This window comes from Chrysemys picta, chromosome 5 (genome assembly GCF_011386835.1).
Source record: "Chrysemys picta bellii isolate R12L10 chromosome 5, ASM1138683v2, whole genome shotgun sequence".
NCBI classification, from domain to species: Eukaryota; Metazoa; Chordata; order Testudines; family Emydidae; genus Chrysemys; species Chrysemys picta.
In genome coordinates, this window is record NC_088795.1 from 144,487,022 (window position 1) to 144,509,692 (window position 22,671).

Consider the following 22,671-nt stretch of genomic DNA (forward strand, 5'->3'; position numbering starts at 1 on the left):
AGCTGGGCAGACGTGGCTGGCGTGTGGCACAGGGGAGGGGGGTTCCGCAGGCAGGGGCTGGGCAGACGTGGCTGGCATGTGGGCACAGGGGAGGGGGGTTTTGCAGGCAGGGGCTGGGCAGACGTGGCTGGCGTGTGGCACAGGGGAGGGGGGTTCTGCTGGCAGGGGCTGGGCAGACGTGGCTGGCGTGTGGCACAGGGGAGGGGGGTTCTGCTGGCAGGGGCTGGGCAGACGTGGCTGGCGTGTGGCACAGGGGAGGGAGGTTCTGCAGGCAGGGGCTGGGCAGACGTGGCTGGCATGTGGACACAAGGGAGTGGGGTTCTGCTGGCAGGGGCTTGGCAGACGTGGCTGGCATGTGGGCACAGGGGAGGGGGGTTCCGCAGGCAGGAGCTGGGCAGACGTGGCTGGCGTGTGGCACAAGGGAGGGGGGTTCCGCAGGAAGGAGCTGGGCAGACGTGGCTGGCGTGTGGCACAGGGGAGGGAGGTTCCGCAGGAAGGAGCTGGGCAGACGTGGCTGGCGTGTGGCACAGTGGAGGGAGGTTCCGCAGGCAGGGGCTGGGCAGACGTGGCTGGCGTGTGGCACAGGGGAGGGAGGTTCTGCAGGCAGGGGCTGGGCAGACGTGGCTGGCGTGTGGGCACAGGGGAGGGAGGTCCTGCAGGCAGGGGCTGGGTAGACGTGGCTGGCATGTGGGCACAGGGAAGGCGGGTTCTGCATGCAGGGGCTGGGCAGACGTGGCTGGCGTGTGGGCACAAGGGAGGGGGGTTCTGCTGGCAGGTGCTGGGCAGACGTGGCTGGCGTGTGGGCACAAGGGAGGGGGGTTCTGCAGGCAGGGGCTGGGCAGACGTGGCTGGCGTGTGGCACAGGGGAGGGGGGTTCCGCAGGCAGGGGCTGGGCAGACGTGGCTGGCGTGTGGCACAGGGCAGGGGGGTTCTGCGGGCAGGGGCTTGGCAGACGTGGCTGGCATGTGGGCACAGGGGAGGGGGGTTCCGCAGGCAGGAGCTGGGCAGACGTGGCTGGCGTGTGGCACAGGGGAGGGGGGTTCTGCTGGCAGGGGCTGGGCAGACGTGGCTGGCATGTGGGCACAGGGGAGGGAGGTTCTGCAGGAAGGAGCTGGGCAGACGTGGCTGGCGTGTGGCACAGGGCAGGGGGGTTCTGCGGGCAGGGGCTGGGCAGACGTGGCTGGCATGTGGGCACAGGGGAGGGGGGTTCCGCAGGCAGGAGCTGGGCAGACGTGGCTGGCGTGTGGCACAGGGGAGGGGGGTTCCGCAGGAAGGAGCTGGGCAGACGTGGCTGGCATGTGGGCACAGGGGAGGGAGGTTCCGCAGGAAGGGGCTGGGCAGACGTGGCTGGCGTGTGGCACAGGGGAGGGAGGTTCTGCAGGCAGGGGCTGGGCAGACGTGGCTGGCGTGTGGCACAGGGGAGGGAGGTTCTGCTGGCAGGGGCTGGGCAGACGTGGCTGGCGTGTGGCACAGGGGAGGGAGGTTCCGCAGGAAGGAGCTGGGCAGACGTGGCTGGCGTGTGGCACAGGGGAATGGGGTTCTGCATGCAGGGGCTGGGCAGACGTGGCTGGCGTGTGGGCACAAGGGAGGGGGGTTCTGCAGGCAGGGGCTGGGCAGACGTGTCTGGCATGTGGGCACAAGGGAGGGGGGTTCTGCAGGCAGGGGCTGGGCAGACGTGGCTGGCGTGTGGCACAGGGGAGGGGGGTTCCGCAGGCAGGGGCTGGGCAGACGTGGCTGGCGTGTGGCACAGGGCAGGGGGGTTCTGCGGGCAGGGGCTTGGCAGACGTGGCTGGCATGTGGGCACAGGGGAGGGGGGTTCCGCAGGCAGGAGCTGGGCAGACGTGGCTGGCGTGTGGCACAGGGGAGGTGGGTTCCGTAGGAAGGAGCTGGGCAGACGTGGCTGGCATGTGGGCACAGGAGAGGGAGGTTCCGCAGGAAGGAGCTGGGCAGACGTGGCTGGCGTGTGGCACAGTGGAGGGAGGTTCTGCAGGCAGGGGCTGGGCAGACGTGGCTGGCGTGTGGCACAGGGGAGGGAGTTTCTGCTGGCAGGGGCTGGGCAGACGTGGCTGGCGTGTGGCACAGGGGAGGGAGGTTCCGCAGGAAGGAGCTGGGCAGACGTGGCTGGCGTGTGGCACAGGGGAGTGGGGTTCTGCTGGCAGGGGCTGGGCAGACGTGGCTGGCATGTGGCACAGGGGAGGGGGGTTCTGCTGGCAGGTGCTGGGCAGACGTGGCTGGCGTGTGGCACAGGGCAGGGGGGTTCTGCTGGCAGGGGCTGGGCAGACGTGGCTGGCGTGTGGCACAGGGGAGGGGGGTTCTGCTGGCAGGGGCTGGGCAGACGTGGCTGGCGTGTGGTACAGGGGAGGGAGGTTCTGCAGGCAGGGGCTGGGCAGACGTGGCTGGCATGTGGGCACAGGGCAGGGGGGTTCTGCTGGCAGGGGCTGGGCAGACGTGGCTGGCATGTGGCACAGGGAGGGGGGTTCTGCTGGCAGGGGCTGGGCAGACGTGGCTGGCGTGTTGCACAGGGGAGTGGGGTTTTGCTGGCAGGGGCTGGGCAGACGTGTCTGGCGTGTGGGACAGGGGAGGGGGGTTCTGCTGGCAGGGGCTGGGCAGAGGTGGCTGGCGTGTGGCACAGGGCAGGGGGGTTCTGCTGGCAGGGGCTGGGCACACTCTGCTGAAGGCCTGTCCCCATCCCTATGCGACGCCACCAACCTGTGACTCCGGCGTTATTGACCAGGATGTCCAGTCGCTTCTCCTCCTGCCGGATCTGCTTGGCAAAGCGCCGGACGGAGGCCATGTTGCTGATGTCCACAATCCTCAGAAGCACATTTGGGTTCCCGGTGGCCCTCTGGATTTCCTCCACTGCTGCCTGCCCCCGCTCTCTGCTGCGGCAGGCGAGGATGGTGCGGGCGTTCCTGCGGGCCAGGTCCAAGGCCACGTATTTCCCGATCCCTGTGGACACAGGCCCGCGTCACATGGTGACGCTCTAACTTCCCCTTCTCCCTCCAGAACTCAGCCCCTTTGTCTGCCCCAGTGCCCGACATCGCTCTGCCGCGCCCCTGCCAACATCCGCCCCTCCCCGGTCACTCGAGAGCGAGCAGGTGGGGGACACGCCGCGGGGGTATCGCAGAAGAACTGGGTTTGCAGGAGGGTTGAGAGGAGGGGCCGGGGCAGGGGGCAGGAAGGAGAGGGAGCCCGGGGGAAGCAGACAGGTAGGAGCAGAGGCTTCCAGCAGCGGCCAGGCTGGAGCAATGGCAGCTGGAGTCCTGCAGACCCCAAGGTGACCACGGGAGGTGGTGGGGAAGGGGCAGCCTGGGGGAGGTTCGTAGGAGGGCAGGACGTACTTAGGGAGGCAAGTGGGGCAGAGCAGCCTCGGGGGCTCTCTGGGGTGGGCAGTTGGAGAGGAGGAGGCAGGACGGGAGATAGGGAAGGGTCTGGGAGAGGGTATTAGCCGCAGCGAGGGAAGGAAAAAGCCAAGGCCTCAGAACACAAGATACGGGCGAAAGTTGGGCCCTGGATGCCCTGCCCGTAGGAACAGCCTCCCCCAGGCCCAGCGGCAGGGCTGGCTGCTAAGAGGGGCCAAGCAGTGGCACTGATCGACTCGCACTGCGTGGAGCAGTCTGCGCATAGGTGCCCACTCCATGGATGCTCCGGGGCTGGAGCACCCATGGGGAAAAATTAGTGGGTGCTCTGCACCCACCGGCAGCCAAGTTCCCTGCCCCACCTCCCCTCCCCTCCTCCGCCTCCTCCCCTGAGCGCGCCGCATCCCCATTCCTCCGCCTACCTCCCAGCGCTTCCCGCCCGGCCGCCGCCAAACAGCTGTTTGGCAGCGTTAGCACGCCCCGGGAGGGAAGGGGAGGAGGCGGGGCCGGGGCGGGGATTTGGGAAAGGGGTTGGACTGGGAGTTGGGAGGGGGCGGGGCTTCATGGAAGGGGTGGACTGGGGGCGGGGCCAGGGGTGGAGTGGGGGTCAAGCACCCAGAGGAAAGCAGGGAAGTCGGCACCTATGGGAGGACGCCTCTGACCCAAGGAGCAGAGGGGTCTCAGTGCTGGCTCTGGGGACCTGGGCCCCCTGCCTGTCCTGCCTGCGAGGGGCAGCACTCAGCTCCATGGGGCCTGGGCTCAGTGCGGGGAGGGGGAGAGTGGCCAGACGGGGCCCCGGAGGGGCTGAGGGCTAGGGAGAGGACGGCCAGACGGGACCCCTGGGTGGGGGGAGAGGATGGCCAGACAGGGCTCCAGGGGAAGAGGATTGCTAGATGGGGCCCTGGGGGGCTGAAGGGGGGAGAGGATGGCCAGAGAGGGCTCCGGGGGGAGGAGGAAGGGGAAGAGGACAGCCAGACGGGGCCCTGGGGGGCGGGGAAGAGGACAGCCAGATGGGGTCCCGGGGGACAAGGGCAGGGAGAGGACGGCCGGACGGGGTCTCGGGGAGGGCGGGGGTTTCACTATGTGGGTATTCACTGCGTCACCTGAACTTTACTTGCCTTCTCTCCCTCAACCGTTCCGCCCCGCCCCACTCACTGCCTGCCCCCCCCCGCCCCCGCGCCTCTCCCTGCCCCGGCTCCTCACTCAACGTCTCCGGCGCACCCCAGCCCGCAGCTGCCCAAACCTCCCTCCTCAAACCCCCCTGCTGGGCCCGGCATGAGGCAATCGCTGGAGGGCAGCCAGCCCCCTCGCCCCCCATTCTGCTGCCAGTGAGCTCGCCCCACGCCCGTCCCCGCTGTCCCGGGCCGTGCTCAGCGCCTGCTGGACGGGGTGTTGAACGGTGGCGGGGGGGACATGCTGTGTCAGCGGCATGATGGCCGGGGCGTCCCCTCCTCTCGGCACTCACAGGCTCAGGCGGGTCGGGGGAGGGCAGAGCAGGTTGGTGGCTGCTCCACGGAGGGTCTCTCAGATTTGGCAATCAGAGGGGGGGGTCCCCTTCCCACTCGCTGCCCATGGGGCTCCAAGCTTCCCGGAGAGCCAAAGGGGGCAGAGGTCCAGAGACAGGGGTGGGGGGCGATGTGCCCCTGGTGTTATCTGGACCGGTGATCTGCGAGGTCCCTCCAATCCTCGACTCTGGGAGGCAGCCTGACCCTGCTCACTGTGAGAGCCCCCACTCCTGGGCTGTTCACGCACAGCCTCTCGCATGTAAACTGCTCCTTGGATTCTGCAAGCGAATGACACTAGCCATTATCTCCGGTCCCAGACGCAACCCTTCCAGTGTCCAGATATGCCCGCTGGACGCTGCAAGCTTATATGAGTTCATCAATTTAACAAAGAAATTGATATGTTCCAGGCTTGTTATCCCAAGGAGAGTCTCTGACACACTGCAAACCAAGCACACTGCGTGAGGTAGAACAAACAAACACATTTATTAAAGTATCAGGGGGGTAGCCGTGTTAGTCTGAATCTGTAAAAAGCAACAGAGGGTCCTGTGGCACCTTTGAGACTAACAGAAGTATTGGGAGCATAAGCTTTCATGGGTAAGAACCTCACTTCTTCAGATGCAAGACTGCATCTGAAGAAGTGAGGTTCTTACCCATGAAAGCTTATGCTCCCAATACTTCTGTTAGTCTCAAAGGTGCCACAGGACCCTCTGTTACATTTATTAAAGATAGATTTAGTGATTATAAGTCAAAGCACAAGAAGTCAGATTTGGTCAAATGAAACAAAAGCAAAACACATTCTAAGCTGATCTGAACACTTTCAATGCCCTTACAAACATAGATGCTTCTCACCACAGGCTGCCTGGTTGCCCTTCAGCCAGGCTCTCCCCTTTGATCAGCGCTTCTGTCGCTTGGTGGTGGTGTCTGTAGATGGAGGTGGAAGAGAGAGGAAGAGCCTGGCAAACGTCTCTCCCTTTTATCATGTTCCTTCTTCCCTCTTGGCTCTGCCCCCCCCCCCCCCCCGAGTCAGGGGAGCATTACCTCATCGCAGTCCCAAACTGACCCAGGGAAGGGGGGTCACTCACTTGAGAGTCCAACAGATCCTTTGTTGCTGCCTAGGCCAGTGTCCTTTGTTCCTGTGAGGCTGGGCTGGGTTTGTCCCATACATGCCCTGATGAGGTGTGAACTGCCCCTCTGCTCTTGGAGAGTTTTGCCTGGGCTTGTTTTAAGCCATAAGGACACATTTTCAGCTTCATAACTATATACATGAAATTACAACCTATAACAACGATTACTATAACGTCTCTATAACAACAATGCTCAGTGCATCAGGAGCCTTCCGAAGACACCCGACATGACAAACTTTGCATTGGACACCCCACAATCGTATTATAAGGACGAACATGGGGGTGCAGAGAGTTCCCCCAAGGTACACAACGTCACAAGGGTGGCTGCTCCACGGAGGGTCTCTTGAATTCGGCAATCAGCCATAGGGGTCCCCTCCCCACCTGCTGCCCGTGGAGGCTCCAAGCTTCCCAGAGGGCCAAAGGGGGCAGAGGTCCAGAGAGGGGGGGTGAGGACAGAGCCTCTGGGGCTGGGAGTTGGAGGCAGGGAAAGTGAGCTGGTCCTGCTCCCTTCTGGTTTCTGACTCCTGGCTCCAACTGCTGGCTGCAGCTCTGACCCTTTGGCTGAGGCTTTGGCTTCTGACTCCAGATCTGCCCTTCAGTTTGGCCCTCCAGCTCTGACACCAGCTTCACCCTGGGACTGACGCCTGATTCCTGAATCTACACTTGGCATTTCTCTGGGCTTCCACCACAGGCGCCAGGCAAGGTCCTGCTCCACCCCTAGGTAGGCTGCCAAGGCCCTGGCCGCTTGCAGTTCGAGCACCCAGAAAAGATCAGACGTAGGAAGGGTGCAGGCTGAATGATGTGGAGGTCTCTTCTGGAACTACCACAGCAGGAGCCCTGCTCCCATAGGTGCCGACTCTGTGGGTGCTCGAGCCCTGGAGGCGGGGCGGGAGTGGGGGCTTAAAATAAATAAATGAATGGAGATATCCTAGAACCGGAAGGAACCTTGAAAGGTCATCGAGTCCAGCCCCCTGGACTCAGTACTGATTTTGCCCCAGATCCCTAAGTGGCCCCCTCAAGGATTGAACTCACAACCCCGGGTTTAGCAGGCCACTGCTCAAACCACTGAGCTCTCCCTCCCCCCAAGGGCAACCAACTAACAGAACGAGGGCAGGAAAAGCCGTGCATCAGCCAACCCCTGTTGAACCGGCTCCTTCTGCCAGACCCCGAGCCAACGCAGAGTGACCAAGTTCCACCCCAGCTCTCCGCCGATGAAACGGACTGGCGCCGAACTCCAGGACTCTACCTGTACTGTGGGGAATCCAGGCATTTTGCAGTGGGTTGCCCAGCCAAGAACCTCTGCCCCTCTGGGTCAGACAACTCTAGGACCCAGGTCCAGCAGCAGGGCCGGAGCTGGGTCAGTACCTCACTCCACCACACCGTGAGCCACCCCACTGGAATCCTAACACCCCTAACCAGAGCACCACTCCACTTCGTCTGACCTCCCTTTCAGCACCCTGCAATGCCCAGCCTCCGCTTGGCGGCATTGGTCAACTCGGGCACAGCTGGTAGCTTCATTGATCAAGAAATTGTCAAGGGTCATCGGCTTCCTCCCCCCGCCCCCCAGGACTCCCCTCAGCTCGTTCAGACAATTGAGGGGTCACTTCTCTCTTCGGGGCCCGTCACCTATCAAACAGCACCTCTGGAGGTCATCACCAGCAGCGGCCACGGGGAATCATGCAGTTCAGGGTGATCTGTGCCCCGCAGTCACCAGTTGTCCTTGGTGCCCCTTGGCTTGTCGCCCATGACTCCCTAATCGGCTGGTAATCACTGCTCAGTGCCAACGAGAATGCCTCCCGAGCCCCCGTCCACAGTCGGCCATGCTCTGTGGTTCACGCCAAGCCCCGAGACTCCAGGAGAGGCAAGCAGCAGCCAGCCACACCGAAGATTCCTGTCAAATACCTGGAATTTGCCCAGGTGTTTGACAGACTGAAGTCAGACCCCCTACCACCCCACCGCCATACAACTGCCCTGGTGAACTCGGCCCGGGAACAGAGGTTCCCTTCGGATGCATTTACGCTCTCTCTGAGCCACAGCTCCAAGCCCCCTGGGAATAGCTAGAGGAAAACCTGCGGAAGGAATTTAACCTTGGTGCCTCTATATTCTGGTAGCCAAGAAGGATGGTTCTCTCCAACCCTGCATCGAAGACCTGCCGCTAAATCAAATCATAGAATGCAATCGTTATCTCCGTCCCCTTATTAATGACTTCCTGCAGAGACTCCTTTTCACAAACTTAGTCCTGGATGGAGCATATAACGTGGTCAGAATCAACAAGGGGATGACTCCAAGAGCGCGCTGAACAAAGTACGACCAGTTTAAATATTTGTTCGTGCTGTTTGGCCTCTGTAATGCTCCCATTACCTTCCAGCGTTTTACAAATGACATTGTTAGGGATATCCTTGATCAGTTCATGGTCATCTAGAGGACGTTCTCATCTTCTCTGCAAATCAAGAGCTCCGTGACCACTATGTATGTATCGTTCCAGATAGACTTTGTCCGAACGAACTCTGTGCCAAGCCCGAAATGTGTGAATTTGACAAGGACACAGTGGAGTTCCTAGGTTACATCACGTCCCCAGCAGAACTAACCCGGACCTCACAGAAGAGCAGCAACCAGCGTGGAAGGCACCATCTAATGTGCCGGGCAGTCAGCGATTCTTGGGCTTTGCAAATCTTAACAGGCAATTCATTAAGGGGTTTATTACGCTGCACTCCATATGTTTTATGGAAATATGCTAATGAGTGTGAATATGATGTAACTGGAATATGCTTCATGCAAAAGGTCTCTTGTGAGGTATCATTACAAAGCTTATAATCTACTGAGTGTGGTCATCCTATTTGTATGAATGTATCACTTGTGTATCTGAAACTAGGAATATAAACTATAACTCTGAGGTACTTTTGTAATTATGCAAAGTGTGGGCCATTAATGGTGGTTTGGAATCTTGATGGCTCCCAGTGACTAGAACAGTTGGTTGTAAATGGCTCTGTTTACTTGCAAACCTTCCTGTGTTCATGTAGGCCAGCCCAGAAAGAATGGAGGTTGGGGGTCTCACAGGACATGTGATCATGTCACATGATGCTGAAATCCATCTTAAATCTGGTACTTTCCCATTTAGAAGGAGGGGTGGGGACCCAGAGAGACAAAAGATTCCCACCTTGGGCCAAAGCTATATAAGGGGGTGGAACAGAACAAAGGGGGCTGCAGTCATGAGAAATCCCCTAGCTACCACCTGAGCTGGAACTAACAAGGATTGTACCAGGGGACAGGATTGGGCCCAGACTAGGAAGGAGTCTAGTCTGTGAAAGAAGCTTATTGGAACATCTCTGAGGGTGAGATATTACCTGTAATCAGTTTCTTAACATATTAGGCTTAGACTTGCATGTTTTTGCTTTAGTTTGCTTGGTGAGTTACTTTGTTCTGTCTGTTATTACTTGAAACCACTTAAATCCTACTTTTTATACTTAATAAAATCACGTTTGTTTATTAGTAAACCCAAAGTAAGTGATTAATACCTGGGGGAGCAAACAGCTGTGCACATCTCTCTGTCAGTGTTATAGAGGGTGGACAATTTATGAGTTTATCCTGTATAAGCTTTATACAGAGTAAAACGGATTTATTTGGAGTTTGCATTCCATTGGGAACTGGGTGTCTGGGTGCTGGAGATAGGTGATCTGCTGAGCAGTTTTTGGTTAAAGTCTGCAACTTTGGGGGTGTGAACCAGACCTGGGTCTGGGTTGCAGCAGGCTGGCGTGTCTGGCTCAACAAGGCAGGGTTCTGGAGTCCCAAGCTGGTAGGGAAAACGGGCTCAGAGATAATTCCAGCACGTCAGGTGACAGTCCCAAGGGGATCTTTGTGACCAAACCCGTCACAGTTGTAGAACCAATGTGAATGAAATTGTTTTTAAGTTATCCACTGTACCATTGTAACTTCTGTTACTACATTGTAACTTTCATTACACTTGCCATTTTGCTACATTGTAACTTTCATTACACTTGCCATTTTGCCTACATTGTAACTTCTGTGCTATATTGTAATTCAAACCCCATTTTAAAATGCTTACTCCATTTTGTAAGGGCTTGCTGCAACCTTCATTTTTGCAAACCCTGCTGTAACTTTATTAGTCTAGTTAAGATGTGTGAATGAGGGATGTATGGGTGATAGAATCAACCTCCAGCACCAGCCAGTCCTGATGAGATAAAGTTCAAATACCAAGGGCTGAAGAACTAGACAACAGCCCTAACTCAAGCAAGAAGCATCCACCTTAAAAAGAAACAACAGAAGGAAGATCAAAGCCAGGTCCCAGGCTGACAGTCACGCCTGCAATTGACGGGTGATCAAGTCAAACCCAGAGGCGGCGTGACACAGCGAGACCTAGAGACTTTGAATCCAAAAACTCCTATAAAAAAGGAAGGGTGAGATGAGAGACTTTGGGTAACGTTCTGCTATCAACATCAAGGAGCATCGGTGCGCGCCCGACAGAGACCCGGCTCCCCCTCGTGCTCAGCTCTCCTGGCCAGTTAGCTGTCACGAGCTACGATCCCAAGCTGCGAACTCAAACTACACTCAGGACTGGTAACTATCCAGCAGCTGCAGAACATTTTGGTGTGTGTGTGTGTGTGACTGTATGTGTATAAGCATTGAGGTATTTGTTAATAGTTACAGATTAATAATAAATGTGGCATCTTTGCCTTGACCCCTAAAACGATCCTGTATAAGTTTGTGGGACAACACAGTGGCGTAGCCAAGCAGGGTCAGTGCACAGCTGATTGCTTTGAGACACTGGTGGTGATTTTAAGTGAGTTTTAAGTGTGGTGGCCGGAGAACAGACCAAGTAGTTACTGGTTTGTTATTTTCTGTTTGCTTATTTCAGGTAAGGGAAATAGAGGCAGAAAATTGGCAAAATGGGTGAGAGTGAAGCTCAGAAGAAGCTAGAACTGCACAGGTTGCACATTGCTAAGAAGGAAAGCGAGAGCCAGCAAGCCCTGCACTTAAAAGAAAGAAACTGAGGCCCAGAGAGAAGCACAAATAGAGACCCAGAAGCACGAACTGGCTGTTATGGGGTGGAAGAGGGGCACAGAGACATGTATCCTGGAGATGGAAGTTGGGGTCCTGGTGACTGCTGCGGTGGGAACAGACCCCAAGGTCTCTATAGCTGGAAGCAAGCCCAACCTGAGTGGGGGAGGGGGGATGATTTTGCTGTCCAGTGACGGGTCTGTCATAGCTGGTAGCTGTGAGCCCATAGCTGGATCAGGGTCACCTTCCCTTTTGGGGGACACAGGAGTGTCTGACCCAGAGAGGGAAGCCCAGACGGAAGGTAAGAGGGGACAGGAGTGTCTGACCCAGAGAGGGGAGCCCAGACGGAAGGTGAGGGGGGACAGGAGTGTCTGACCCAGAGAGGGAAGCCCAGACGGAAGGTAAGGGGGGACAGGAGTGTCTGACCCAGAGAGGGAAGCCCAGACGGACAGTAAGGGGGGTGTGACAATGCGGTTCTGGCGGAACCCAACTGAGAGTGCCAACTCAGGACAAATTGCTCAAATAGGGCAGTTACAGCCCAAGGCTGGGGTTTTTTCCACCTCTAAGGCAAACCACCAGCCAGACTAAGAGGACTCCAGTCTCACCCCACTGGCTAACTGCAAGTCTCACAAGCAATCTCCTTAGATACTCCAGTTTCCCAGTATTACCACCAGTACCACTCGTTATGGGGACAAATGGTTATGAAAACCAATACCCCAGTAAAAGAAAAAGGTTCTCCTGATCCCAAAGGACCAAGCCCCAGACCCAGGTCAATATACAAATCAGATCTTACCCACAAATCACGCTGTTGCCAATCCTTTAGAATCTAAAATCTAAAGGTTTATTCATAAAAGGAAAAAGATAGAGATGAGAGTTAGAATTGGTTAAATGGAATCAATTACATACAGTAATGGCAAAGTTCTTGGTTCAGGCTTGCAGCAGCGATGGAATAAACTGCAGGTTCAAATCAAGTCTCTGGAATACATCCCCCGCTGGGATGGGTCCTCAGTCCTTTGTTCAAAGCTTCAGCTTGTAGCAAAGTTCCTCCAGAGGTAAGAAGCAGGATTGAAGACCAGATGGAGATCAGGCATCAGCCTTATATAGTCTTTTCCAGGTGTAAGATCACCTCTTTGTTCTTACTGTGGAAGATTACAGCAACATGGAGTCTGGAGTCACATGGGCCAGTCCCTGCATACTTTGCTGAGGTACAAGGCGTATCTGCCTTCTCTCAATGGGTCCATTGTATAGCTGATGGTCCTTAATGGGCCATCAAGCAGGCTAGGCAGAGCTAATCTCAGCTTGTCTGGGATGTCACCCAGAAGCATAGCATAAGTTTGCCATACAGACAGTATAGAGCCAATATTCATAACTTCAACTACAAAACTGATACACACATCTAGACAGCATAATCATAACCAGTAAACCATAACCTTGTCCTAGACACCCCATTTGACCCCCTTTATACAAGATTTGGGTGCCACTACAGGACCTTGGTTGCAACAATGATCTATACGGTCCCAGTTTATGTCAATAACGTCACACCCCCAACGCAAAATTGATGCAGGAAGGGATGACACAAACATCACTGACTGCATCCCAAGAGCTCCCCATCCTGGGTTCTGTCTCACTACAGCTAGTATTGGGTTAGAAGCCATACCAGTGTATAACAGAAATGGTTCATCAAAGTCATGTTCAATAACATGATTGAACCTCTTTACAAACTCAAGGTAACACTTAGTTAGAACAATAGTGGATTGGATCTGCTCTGGCAGCATGGTTCCTGTATGTGCCATGTGATCTTGCCAAGAGCTAAAGAAAACTGCTACTTTATCCATACAAGCTCGGGCCAATGTTTGGAACCCAATTAACATCGAATAAATGCAGATATTAATGTTCTTCATAGTCCAGGAATCTTGGCATTTAGCCATGAAAGCAATATGGTAGTGTGCCTCAGTCTTCCTTTTCATACAGCACATTAGGTCTGGAATGTCCTCTCCCCTGTGAAAAGTTCCCATATTGTTTATGTGCATTGCCTGTGAAACCCCAGTGTAACAAGGCCTTTTAACATAACGTGTGTTTTCATGTATTCCTTTTAACATGTTCAATGAATTCTCCAAAAGATTAGGCACATTGTATATTTTTACCGTTTGTGGCAATAGCAACACATTAATTACAAAATTTAGCAATAACAACAAGTTCATTGCAAGTGTCCATCTACAGTCATGTTTGTCATGCCACCCCTTTGGCTCAATACCATTGGAGTTTGGGCATTTTAGGGTTAACCTGTGGCTTCCCTTTGCAAAATTCAGTTTTCTCTTTCCTCCTTGTCCTGCAGGATCAAACCCTGATTTCTCTTGCTTAACAGAATTCACTGGCTGATGGGGTGGGCCCTCTGTGCTAACAGCTATTAGCAAGTCCTTCCTTTCCCAGCCAGGCAAGTAATTTGCACTACCCCAGACCAGAGCCAGTCCACCAGTTTTCATATTCGTAACTGCTATCATCTCCAAGGCTGGACTCTGTCTTAAAGAGATACCACACAAATCCAAAAAGTCTGCGGGTGAGAGTTTGCTTCCTCTCCCCCGCATCCTCAAGCATTTAGCCATAAAACTGCTCTGCTCTGACACATCAGTAACCAAATCTGTCCTCAAACCCTGAAGCACAAACTGCTCATTTAAAGAATCAGAAAGGAGACATTCCTGTTCCAACACCATTGTCTCCCCAACAAGTTGGCCCCACACAGCCACTTGGTTATAGGGATGCCTCAATCCCTTAACAACTTTTACTTCCTCTGAGACCTTCTCAAAGCTACCCACACTGGATCTTTTACAAGGAAAGTTAGTGGATCCCTTCACAACAGACAATTTTTGGCTGCTAGGAACTGAAACTTCCTTGATTAAATCACCCTCACACCCTTCAATTGCAGGGAACTGCTTGCACCGAGTACCATGAGGATTCCTTTCTCCAGGAGCTTTTCTAAGCAGCAATTCACCCCTCACAGAAATTCTGCCCTTACCCTCTTCACCTAGGGCTTGCTCTAAAGGCACACTTTCCTGAGCAACAACAGACTCTGTCTGGGTCTTACTTACATTCAGGATCACCTTTGGCCCATCAGGCAGATCTCTACACAATCCCCTTTCAGGCGAACCCATAGACTTCCTAGATAAAAGGTTAGAAATACTTCCCTTCTCTTTGCCACACACAAGCTTAGGAATTTTTTCCTTTTTGCTACAAGTTGTTAAACTGTCCGTAGGTAACACAACCAAATTACCTTTCTGCTCTCCTTGTGCCCTGGCTAGGGTATCACCCTGATCAGACAGAGTTGTTACACCCTTCTCCAACCACACATGAGCAACAGGCAAAATACAAGCACCAGAACTGTTTGGTCTCTGGGATTTTGCTAAGCCACTAACTGGATGCAACCTAGTTACGGGGCCATTCTCCCCAGCAGATGCAAACTTAGGACCATTCCCTTCCTGGGCTTTGGTTGAATCCAGAACCAACTCTGAGACAACTAAATTACTCTCAACCATCACAGGCCGAAAGGCACCTTCTGTCTGCTCCACAGACAAAAAAGAGTTGGAGACGCATTTTCCTTTACTAGACATACTGTTTGGGATTTCATTTCCCTTGTCCCAGCACACCGGGCTGTTCACAGACAACTGCTTGGAGACTGGGGTAGCTTCCTCCATAGGCAAGTCAACACCCCTGACAGACACAGGCACATTTCCTTCATTGTCACTGTTCTTCGCACAGGAAACAGATAAGGTATAGGGGCACTCATCTTCCACTCTCCTTGCCTTCCCAAACTGCTGACTAGATAAAGCCATCAGCTCACAAGACTGCCTAGGCTCATCCAAAATCTCCTTGTTCTCCTCTCCCTTCGCTTGATCTAATTCCAGATTTACTTCTGAGACATTAGATAGACATTCAGAAACTTCATTCACAGCCAAACAGCTACTTTCCAAAGACAAACTTTTGGAGAAACCCTCCATAGGCACAACCTTAGGATCAATCCTCTCTTGTGCCTGGTTTGTATTAACTTGACTGACCATAGCTTTAATATCATTTCCAATCATAATATCCTTAGGGATTATGTCTTTTACTCCCACAACCATGGTGCCCTCCAATCCCTTCCATTTCAGGTGGATTTTAGCCAAAGGCACCCTGACAAAATACTTAGATAAGGCTACAACAGTTACATCTTCGCCTGGCAAATAATCTTCCTTCCTGACAAGACTTGCTTTAACCAGAGTAATATCTGCTGCGGTGTCCCTCCATGCCATACACCTCACTCCATTCACTTCTGCACTGCTAATAAACTCTGCATTATTTCCCCCATATTTAGCTTTAATGTGAGTTTTAAGGTCAAATCCTTCAGAGACCACAGAAACAGCATTTGCACACAGGGCACCAATGCTGGGCTCTGTGTGGCTTGCCTGTGAGTTTACAACAACAGGGTTAGCATTGGCCGTGGCATTTGGGGTTGCTGGTTTTGGGCTGCCCTTCAGTGTCGGGCAGTCTGGTCTCATGTGGCCCAGCATACAACAGCGATAGCATGTAACCTGCTGGGGATGCGAGTTCCTACCCTCCGGGCCCCCTTGAACTCCTTTAGAAGAGTCAGGTTTATTTTTAAATCCTTCCCTCCTCTTGAACTGGGGAGACTGGTGATCAGTTTTCCCCGGGGTTTTACACCCTTCTCGAGCCCTGTTTTGGGTATGGGCATCGGCAATCTCTGCTGCCCGTAGGACTGACTCAGGGTCCCTGTCACACACAGCTGCTCTCACATTGTCAGGCACAATGTCTAAGAACTGTTCCAAAGTTATTAAATCCAGCAGTTTTTCAAAACTCCCATGAACCTTGGCTCCCATAACCCACTTTTTAACAAAACCCATCAGCTTATGAGCACATTCTACAAAAGTACAATCCTTAGGCATTTTAAACTCTCTAAACTTAACTCTGTAAGATTCAGGAGTAACCTTGAATCGCCTTAACACAGAATCCTTAAACCGCTCATAATTTAACGCTTCTTGTTCCCCCAAGTCATTAAACACCTCCCTGGCTTTTCCAGTCAGTCTGGTTAGCAGGACAGGCATTCGCTGACCCTCAGGGATCTGGTACAGATTGCAGAGGCGTTCAAAGGTAGACAAAAACTCCTCTATATCCTCAGTATCATTGTAAATGGGACACATCCTTTCCCAGTTTTTCTCATGGCGGGGGGGAAGTGGAGTACCAGGTGGGGATGACTTTCTCCGCTCTTCCATTACTTGGAGCTGAAGTCTGGCCGTCTCCTGTTCCATCTTGTGAGTCTCCTGCTCAGCAGCGAGCAGCTCTAGACGCCCCTTACGGGCTCTCTCTTCAGCCTCCTTCTTTCTTTGATCAGCCTCTTTCTCTCTCTGAGCAGCCTCTTTCTCTCTCTCTCTTTCTAACTCTGCTATTTTGTGCTTCTCCAGCAATCGAAGATCTGCCAGCTTCTGTTCATGCTCAAATTGCAGTTGACTTGTCACCCTTTGCATCCTAATTTTTTCTGCATCTTCTGCAGCCTCAGGTAAGGGCTGTGCTCTTGCCCCCTGATCACTGGCTATTAGCAGATTTCTCAATTCTTCCTTTGTAGCTTTCTTTCTAAAGCTTATCCTCTTTTCTAAACACAAATTTTCCAGGGCTTTTTTCCCAAGTCCCTCATATGCTCTTTGCTCAGCCATTGCAGCAGCTCTTTAACCAACAAAACTCTCAATCCCAAAATTCAAATTTGGATAGCGTGGGGTTCTGACCCAAAGCTTAATTGACCTGGTTCTGTGGATCCAAGCACGACTACGCCACTGTGACAATGCGGTTCTGGCGGAACCCAACTGAGAGTGCCAACTCAGGACAAATTGCTCAAATAGGGCAGTTACAGCCCAAGGCTGGGGTTTTTTCCACCTCTAAGGCAAACCACCAGCCAGACTAAGAGGACTCCAGTCTCACCCCACTGGCTAACTGCAAATCTCACAAGCAATCTCCTTAGATACTCCAGTTTCCCAGTATTACCACCAGTACCACTCGTTATGGGGACAAATGGTTATGAAAACCAATACCCCAGTAAAAGAAAAAGGTTCTCCTGATCCCAAAGGACCAAGCCCCAGACCCAGGTCAATATACAAATCAGATCTTACCCACAAATCACGCTGTTGCCAATCCTTTAGAATCTAAAATCTAAAGGTTTATTCATAAAAGGAAAAAGATAGAGATGAGAGTTAGAATTGGTTAAATGGAATCAATTACATACAGTAATGGCAAAGTTCTTGGTTCAGGCTTGCAGCAGCGATGGAATAAACTGCAGGTTCAAATCAAGTCTCTGGAATACATCCCCCGCTGGGATGGGTCCTCAGTCCTTTGTTCAAAGCTTCAGCTTGTAGCAAAGTTCCTCCAGAGGTAAGAAGCAGGATTGAAGACCAGATGGAGATCAGGCATCAGCCTTATATAGTCTTTTCCAGGTGTAAGATCACCTCTTTGTTCTTACTGTGGAAGATTACAGCAACATGGAGTCTGGAGTCACATGGGCCAGTCCCTGCATACTTTGCTGAGGTACAAGGCGTATCTGCCTTCTCTCAATGGGTCCATTGTATAGCTGATGGTCCTTAATGGGCCATCAAGCAGGCTAGGCAGAGCTAATCTCAGCTTGTCTGGGATGTCACCCAGAAGCATAGCATAAGTTTGCCATACAGACAGTATAGAGCCAATATTCATAACTTCAACTACAAAACTGATACACACATCTAGACAGCATAATCATAACCAGTAAACCATAACCTTGTCCTAGACACCCCATTTGACCCCCTTTATACAAGATTTGGGTGCCACTACAGGACCTTGGTTGCAACAATGATCTATACGGTCCCAGTTTATGTCAATAACGTCACAGGGGGACAGGAGTGTCTGACCCAGAGAGGGGAGCCCAGACGGAAGGTGAGGGGGGACAGGAGTGTCTGACCCAGAGAGGAAAGCCCAGACGGAAGGTAAGGGGGGACAGGAGTGTCTGACCCAGAGAGGGAAGCCCAGACGGAAGGTAAGGGGGGACAGGAGTGTCTGACCCAGAGAGGGAAGCCCAGACGGACAGTAAGGGGGGACAGGAGTGTCTGACCCAGAGAGGGGAGCCCAGACGGAAGGTGAGGGGGGACCGGAGGGTCTGACCCAGAGAGGGGAGCCCAGACGGAAGGTGAGGGGGGACAGGAGTGTCTGACCCAGAGAGGGGTGCCCAGACGGAAGGTGAGGGGGGACAGGAGTGTCTGACCCAGAGAGGGGAGCCCAGACGGAAGGTGAGGGGGGACAGGAGGGTCTGACCCAGAGAGGGAAGCCCAGACGGACAGTAAGGGGGGACAGGAGTGTCTGACCCAGAGAGGGGAGCCCAGACGGAAGGTGAGGGGGGACCGGAGGGTCTGACCCAGAGAGGGGAGCCCAGACGGAAGGTGAGGGGGGACAGGAGTGTCTGACCCAGAGAGGGGTGCCCAGACGGAAGGTGAGGGGTGACAGGAGTGTCTGACCCAGAGAGGGGAGCCCAGACGGAAGGTGAGGGGGGACAGGAGGGTCTGACCCAGAGAGGGGAGCCCAGACGGAAGGTGAGGGGGGACAGGAGGGTCTGACCCAGAGAGGGGAGCCCAGACGGAAGGTGAGGGGGGACAGGAGGGTCTGCCCACCTTTTGTAGGAAGGCCTGGAGAAGGGTGAAGGATCTGCATCTGAAATGCCAGACCCCTCACCTCTGGATCAGGTTTTAAGGGAACACTGGGGGTCAGATCTCCTGGAGGGGAGAGTCCACCCAGCTGACCTGTTGGGAACAGAGTGGGGTGACCGAGGGGACCTAACAATCCAAAGGTCCCCATTGAAAGATGTTGTTCCTGCTACGCTTGTAAGAGATCACACTGTCTTTTCAAGGCATGGGGAGGGAAAACATTGCATTTGGGAAGCTTCACAAGCGGGTGGGGCCCAACACAAAGAGATTCCCGAGGGAGGGGCCGAGGGCAGGAATGGCTGCAGTGCACCCTTTCCTTGCCAAACCCCCAAACACATACCTAACTAGAGAGCCTTCTCCAAAGAGACAGGAGTATCTGTACCTGAACACTACCGTGGTACACAAAGGAATTGAAAAATGCAATAGACACTGAACAAACCAAACTGTGTGAACAGAGTCTGTCCGTCATAGATTGGCTGTTAATCTCGTGTCCTTTGCTACTCCACCTCTGTGTCAAGACAAAGGTGTTAATACTAATGGGAAACCCTTTGAAGATGTGGGACATACCTCATGCTAGGGGTGGTGATAAGACAGTCCCACAAGCATGTTGCTTTTCAGCTTATACCTGTAAACAGGCTGGAGGCTTGGCACAGCAGCAAAAGCAGAACAGGTCTACGCTGCTGTGTGGAAGGGGAAACTGAGGCACGCCACCTCATGGCATTGGTGGCTAAATGCCAAGACATCTACACTTTGACAGATATTGCTATCTGCATTCCGTTAGCAATACTACACCCCAACCTGTTTTCAGGCACCCGGGGACCAGGAACCTCGAACCTTGCTAGGACACCTATGAATGACATCATAGGCTTTAAAGGTACTGGAAGAGGGGGTGTAACCAGAGACAAACCGGAATTTTACATGTACTGCCTCCGCCATGGACAGTGGCCAAGTCTCTGGTTGTACGTTCAGGAGGAGGGTGCGATGTTGCACTCCATATGTGTTATGAAAATATGCTAATGAGTGTGAATGTGTTGTAAGTGGAATATGTTTTAGGCCAAAGGTTTCTTGTGAGGTATCATTACAAAGCTTATAATCTACTGAGTGTCGTCATCCTATTTGTTTGCACGTATCACTCTTGTATCGGAAGCTAGATCTATAAAGGATAACTCTGAGGTCCAGGGGACACGGGCTGCGAGGTAATTCCAGTATCGGGGGTAGTACTGTACGAGTGGCTGGCTGAGGCTGTGGACACCATAACTGGGAGTAACTCACACGCTGGTGGCTGGGTGTGAGCAGACCAGGAGTGTGAAAGCCACCCAGGCTAGAGAGCTGAGGGGACCCCGCTGTTCGTCAGTCCAGATGCCCAGGCAGCCGGTGCGATCCCTGTGGCGTCCCTGTTCCAGGCAGAGAGCAGGTTTCTGGGGCTCACTTCAGTCAACTGGGAAGAGGTTTAAGCTAAACCCCGAGCAGCCTCGTCAGCCCAATCAGCACATGCCCCCGGGGCTTAGCACCGGCCTGGCTGAAGTTAGAGCAGGGCCCCGTCCCGTACGCTCGGGGCCTTGGCGGTGTGGCTGGAGCGTCGCTAACAGCCATTTCCCCCGGGTGGAGTTCAGAGCCCTGAGCAGGTGCTGCCGGGCTAGGCCGTGTCCTTGACAAGGCGGTCATTAACCGCAGGGAAAGCCATTGCAGAGGGGAAGGAAGGGGAGGAGAGCAAAGGGGTGTGTGTGGGGGAGTATTAACACATTGGTGTAGGGGGAATGATCAGCAAATGGCTTCTCTCCTGGTGGCATTGGGGCTCTGGGGCTAGCGTCAGGCTGGAGAGGAGCAGGGGAAATTGAGGATTACAGAGGATTTGAACAGTCAGCTAAGGGGTGAGAGGCCCCCCCGCCCTGTGTGAGCCGTCCAGCGCTTCCCCCCCCACGCCCTGTGTGAGCCGTCCAGCCCTTCCCCCTCACGCCCTCTGTGAGCCGTCCAGCGCTTCCCCCCGCCCTGTGTGAGCCGTCCAGCGCTTCCCCCCCAGCCCTCTGTGAGCCGTCCAGCCCTTCCCCCCCGCCCTGTGTGAGCCGTCCAGCCCTTCCCCCCCCCACGCACTGTGTGAGCCGTCCAGCGCTTCCCCCCCAGCCCTCTGTGAGCCGTCCAGCCCTTCCCCCCCACCCTGTGTGAGCCGTCCAGCCCTTCCCCCCCCCGCCCTGTGTGAGCCGTCCAGCCCTTCCCCCCCACCCTGTGTGAGCCGTCCAGCCCTTCTCCCCCCGCCCTGTGTGAGCCGTCCAGCGCTTCCTCCCCACCCTGTGTGAGCCGTCCAGCCCTTCTCCCCCCGCCCGTGAGCCGTCCAGCCCTTCTCCCCCCGCCCTGTGTGAGCCGTCCAGCGCTTCCCCCCGCCCTGTGTGAGCCGTCCAGCCCTTCCCCCCCCACGCCCTCTGTGAGCCGTCCAGCCCTTCCCCCCCCACGCCCTCTGTGAGCCGTCCAGCCCTTCCCCCCCCACGCCCTCTGTGAGCCGTCCAGCCCTTCCCCCCCCACACGCCCTCTGTGAGCCGTCCAGCGCTTCCCCTCTGGCAATGCCACGGTATGAACCAGCTGCGCTCCGCTCCTGTGCTCAGTCTCCCCCGGCCCCATCACCAGCCCCACTGCGCCCTCCTTCCTCTGAACCTCCACCTGCCAGGAGAGGAAGTACTCCCACGCTGCGCTCAGGCATGCAGGGCCTTGTGGGGCCGGAGGCAGAAGCAGCCACTGCATGCACCTGTACATACACACGCATGCACACGCACCCACCTGCATGCACACGCAGCCACACGCATGCCCTCCCTGCACTGTTTATTTACATTTCTCTTTTAAGCGACTGATTCCCCCGCAAGCTGGATCCCTGCGTTCACCTCACACATCATTGCTGCATTAATCCGGCCCTTAGTAACGCTGTAAAACCCCCTCCCTGCCTGGCAGCAGTGGTGGGTCCCTTTTCCTCTCTGGGAGCCCAGCCATGAGAGGGCACCACGGCCCACTCCCCTGGGCGGGGCGTATTTCTGTCCGGTCTCCCCCTCCCCACAGGCCCAGGGGAGCAGAGCTCGGGAGCCGCAAGGCGCGGGACCCCCAGCCCCCTTCTTCCCCTCTCCCTGCCCACCTCCACTCCCTGCAGCCCAGCTGCTGCCACTGTGGACAGGGTGTGCCGGGGGAGAGGGATGGATGAGGCTGGTGCCTCCAGATGCTCCTAGTGAACAGCACCAAGTACTAGCCAGCCCCCCCGCTGCATCCAAGGTGGCTGGGGCCAAACTCACCGCAGTTGGCTCCTGTGACAATGGCTGTCTTGCCCGTCAGGTCAGTGGGAGACATGCGGGGGAGCCAGGCGCCCCGTCTCCTGGCTCGGAGGAGCAGGGCCAGCACCAGCACACACGCAGCCCAGCCCAGGTGGCTGCCGAAGCAGGAGAGCTCCATAGCAGGCTGCAAACTTCAACTCCTCCGGGATGATCAGTGTGGTAAGTTCCCCGGGAGGCTGGCATCAGGAGCAGGGAGTCCGCCCGCCCGCCCGCCCACCCGCCCGCCACACCCCAGGTTGCACTTCCAGCTCCTCAGAGTCTGAAACTTCTGTCACACACTCCTGACTGCCTCTGCCAAGAGGAGAGAGGAATGTCAACTGCCACACAGGGAGGAGCAAAGGGCAAGCTGATATTGAAACTGAGCACACGCTGCCTGGCTGCAATGCCCGGCCACACCAGCCTCCCTCCTGAGATAATCACCCACCGTGAGGGGCCCGCGGTTTCCCTCTGGGGTGGATTTCTGGCTGGGTCAACCCCTCCTGTCTCAGTCGGGGAGCCACAGAGCCCCCCGGCCCTTCCCCCCGGGGCAATTCCCAACCAACTGACCCCCGGCGCTTCCCCCCGGGGCGATTCCCGGACAATCCACCTCCGTTGGGGAGCCACGGCCCCCCGGCCCTTTTCCCCTGGCCGATTCCCAGACAATCCACCCCCAGCGG

The 22,671-nt window shown here is 55.1% G+C and overlaps 1 protein-coding gene across 1 annotated transcript in view; it reads right to left on the reverse strand.

Annotated features, from left to right (window-relative positions):
- LOC101938748 (retinol dehydrogenase 13) overlaps window positions 1-22,234 on the reverse strand; it is a 48,028-nt gene extending 25,794 nt beyond the window's left edge. The window contains exons 1-2 of the mRNA XM_065598479.1: window positions 21,977-22,234; window positions 2,710-2,949 (exon numbers count right to left, since the gene is read on the reverse strand). Of these exons, the coding sequence (XP_065454551.1) occupies window positions 2,710-2,949; window positions 21,977-22,133 (397 nt within the window). The 5' untranslated portion in view covers window positions 22,134-22,234. The remainder of the gene's footprint in view (window positions 1-2,709; window positions 2,950-21,976) is intronic.
- Window positions 22,235-22,671: the final 437 nt, after the last annotated feature.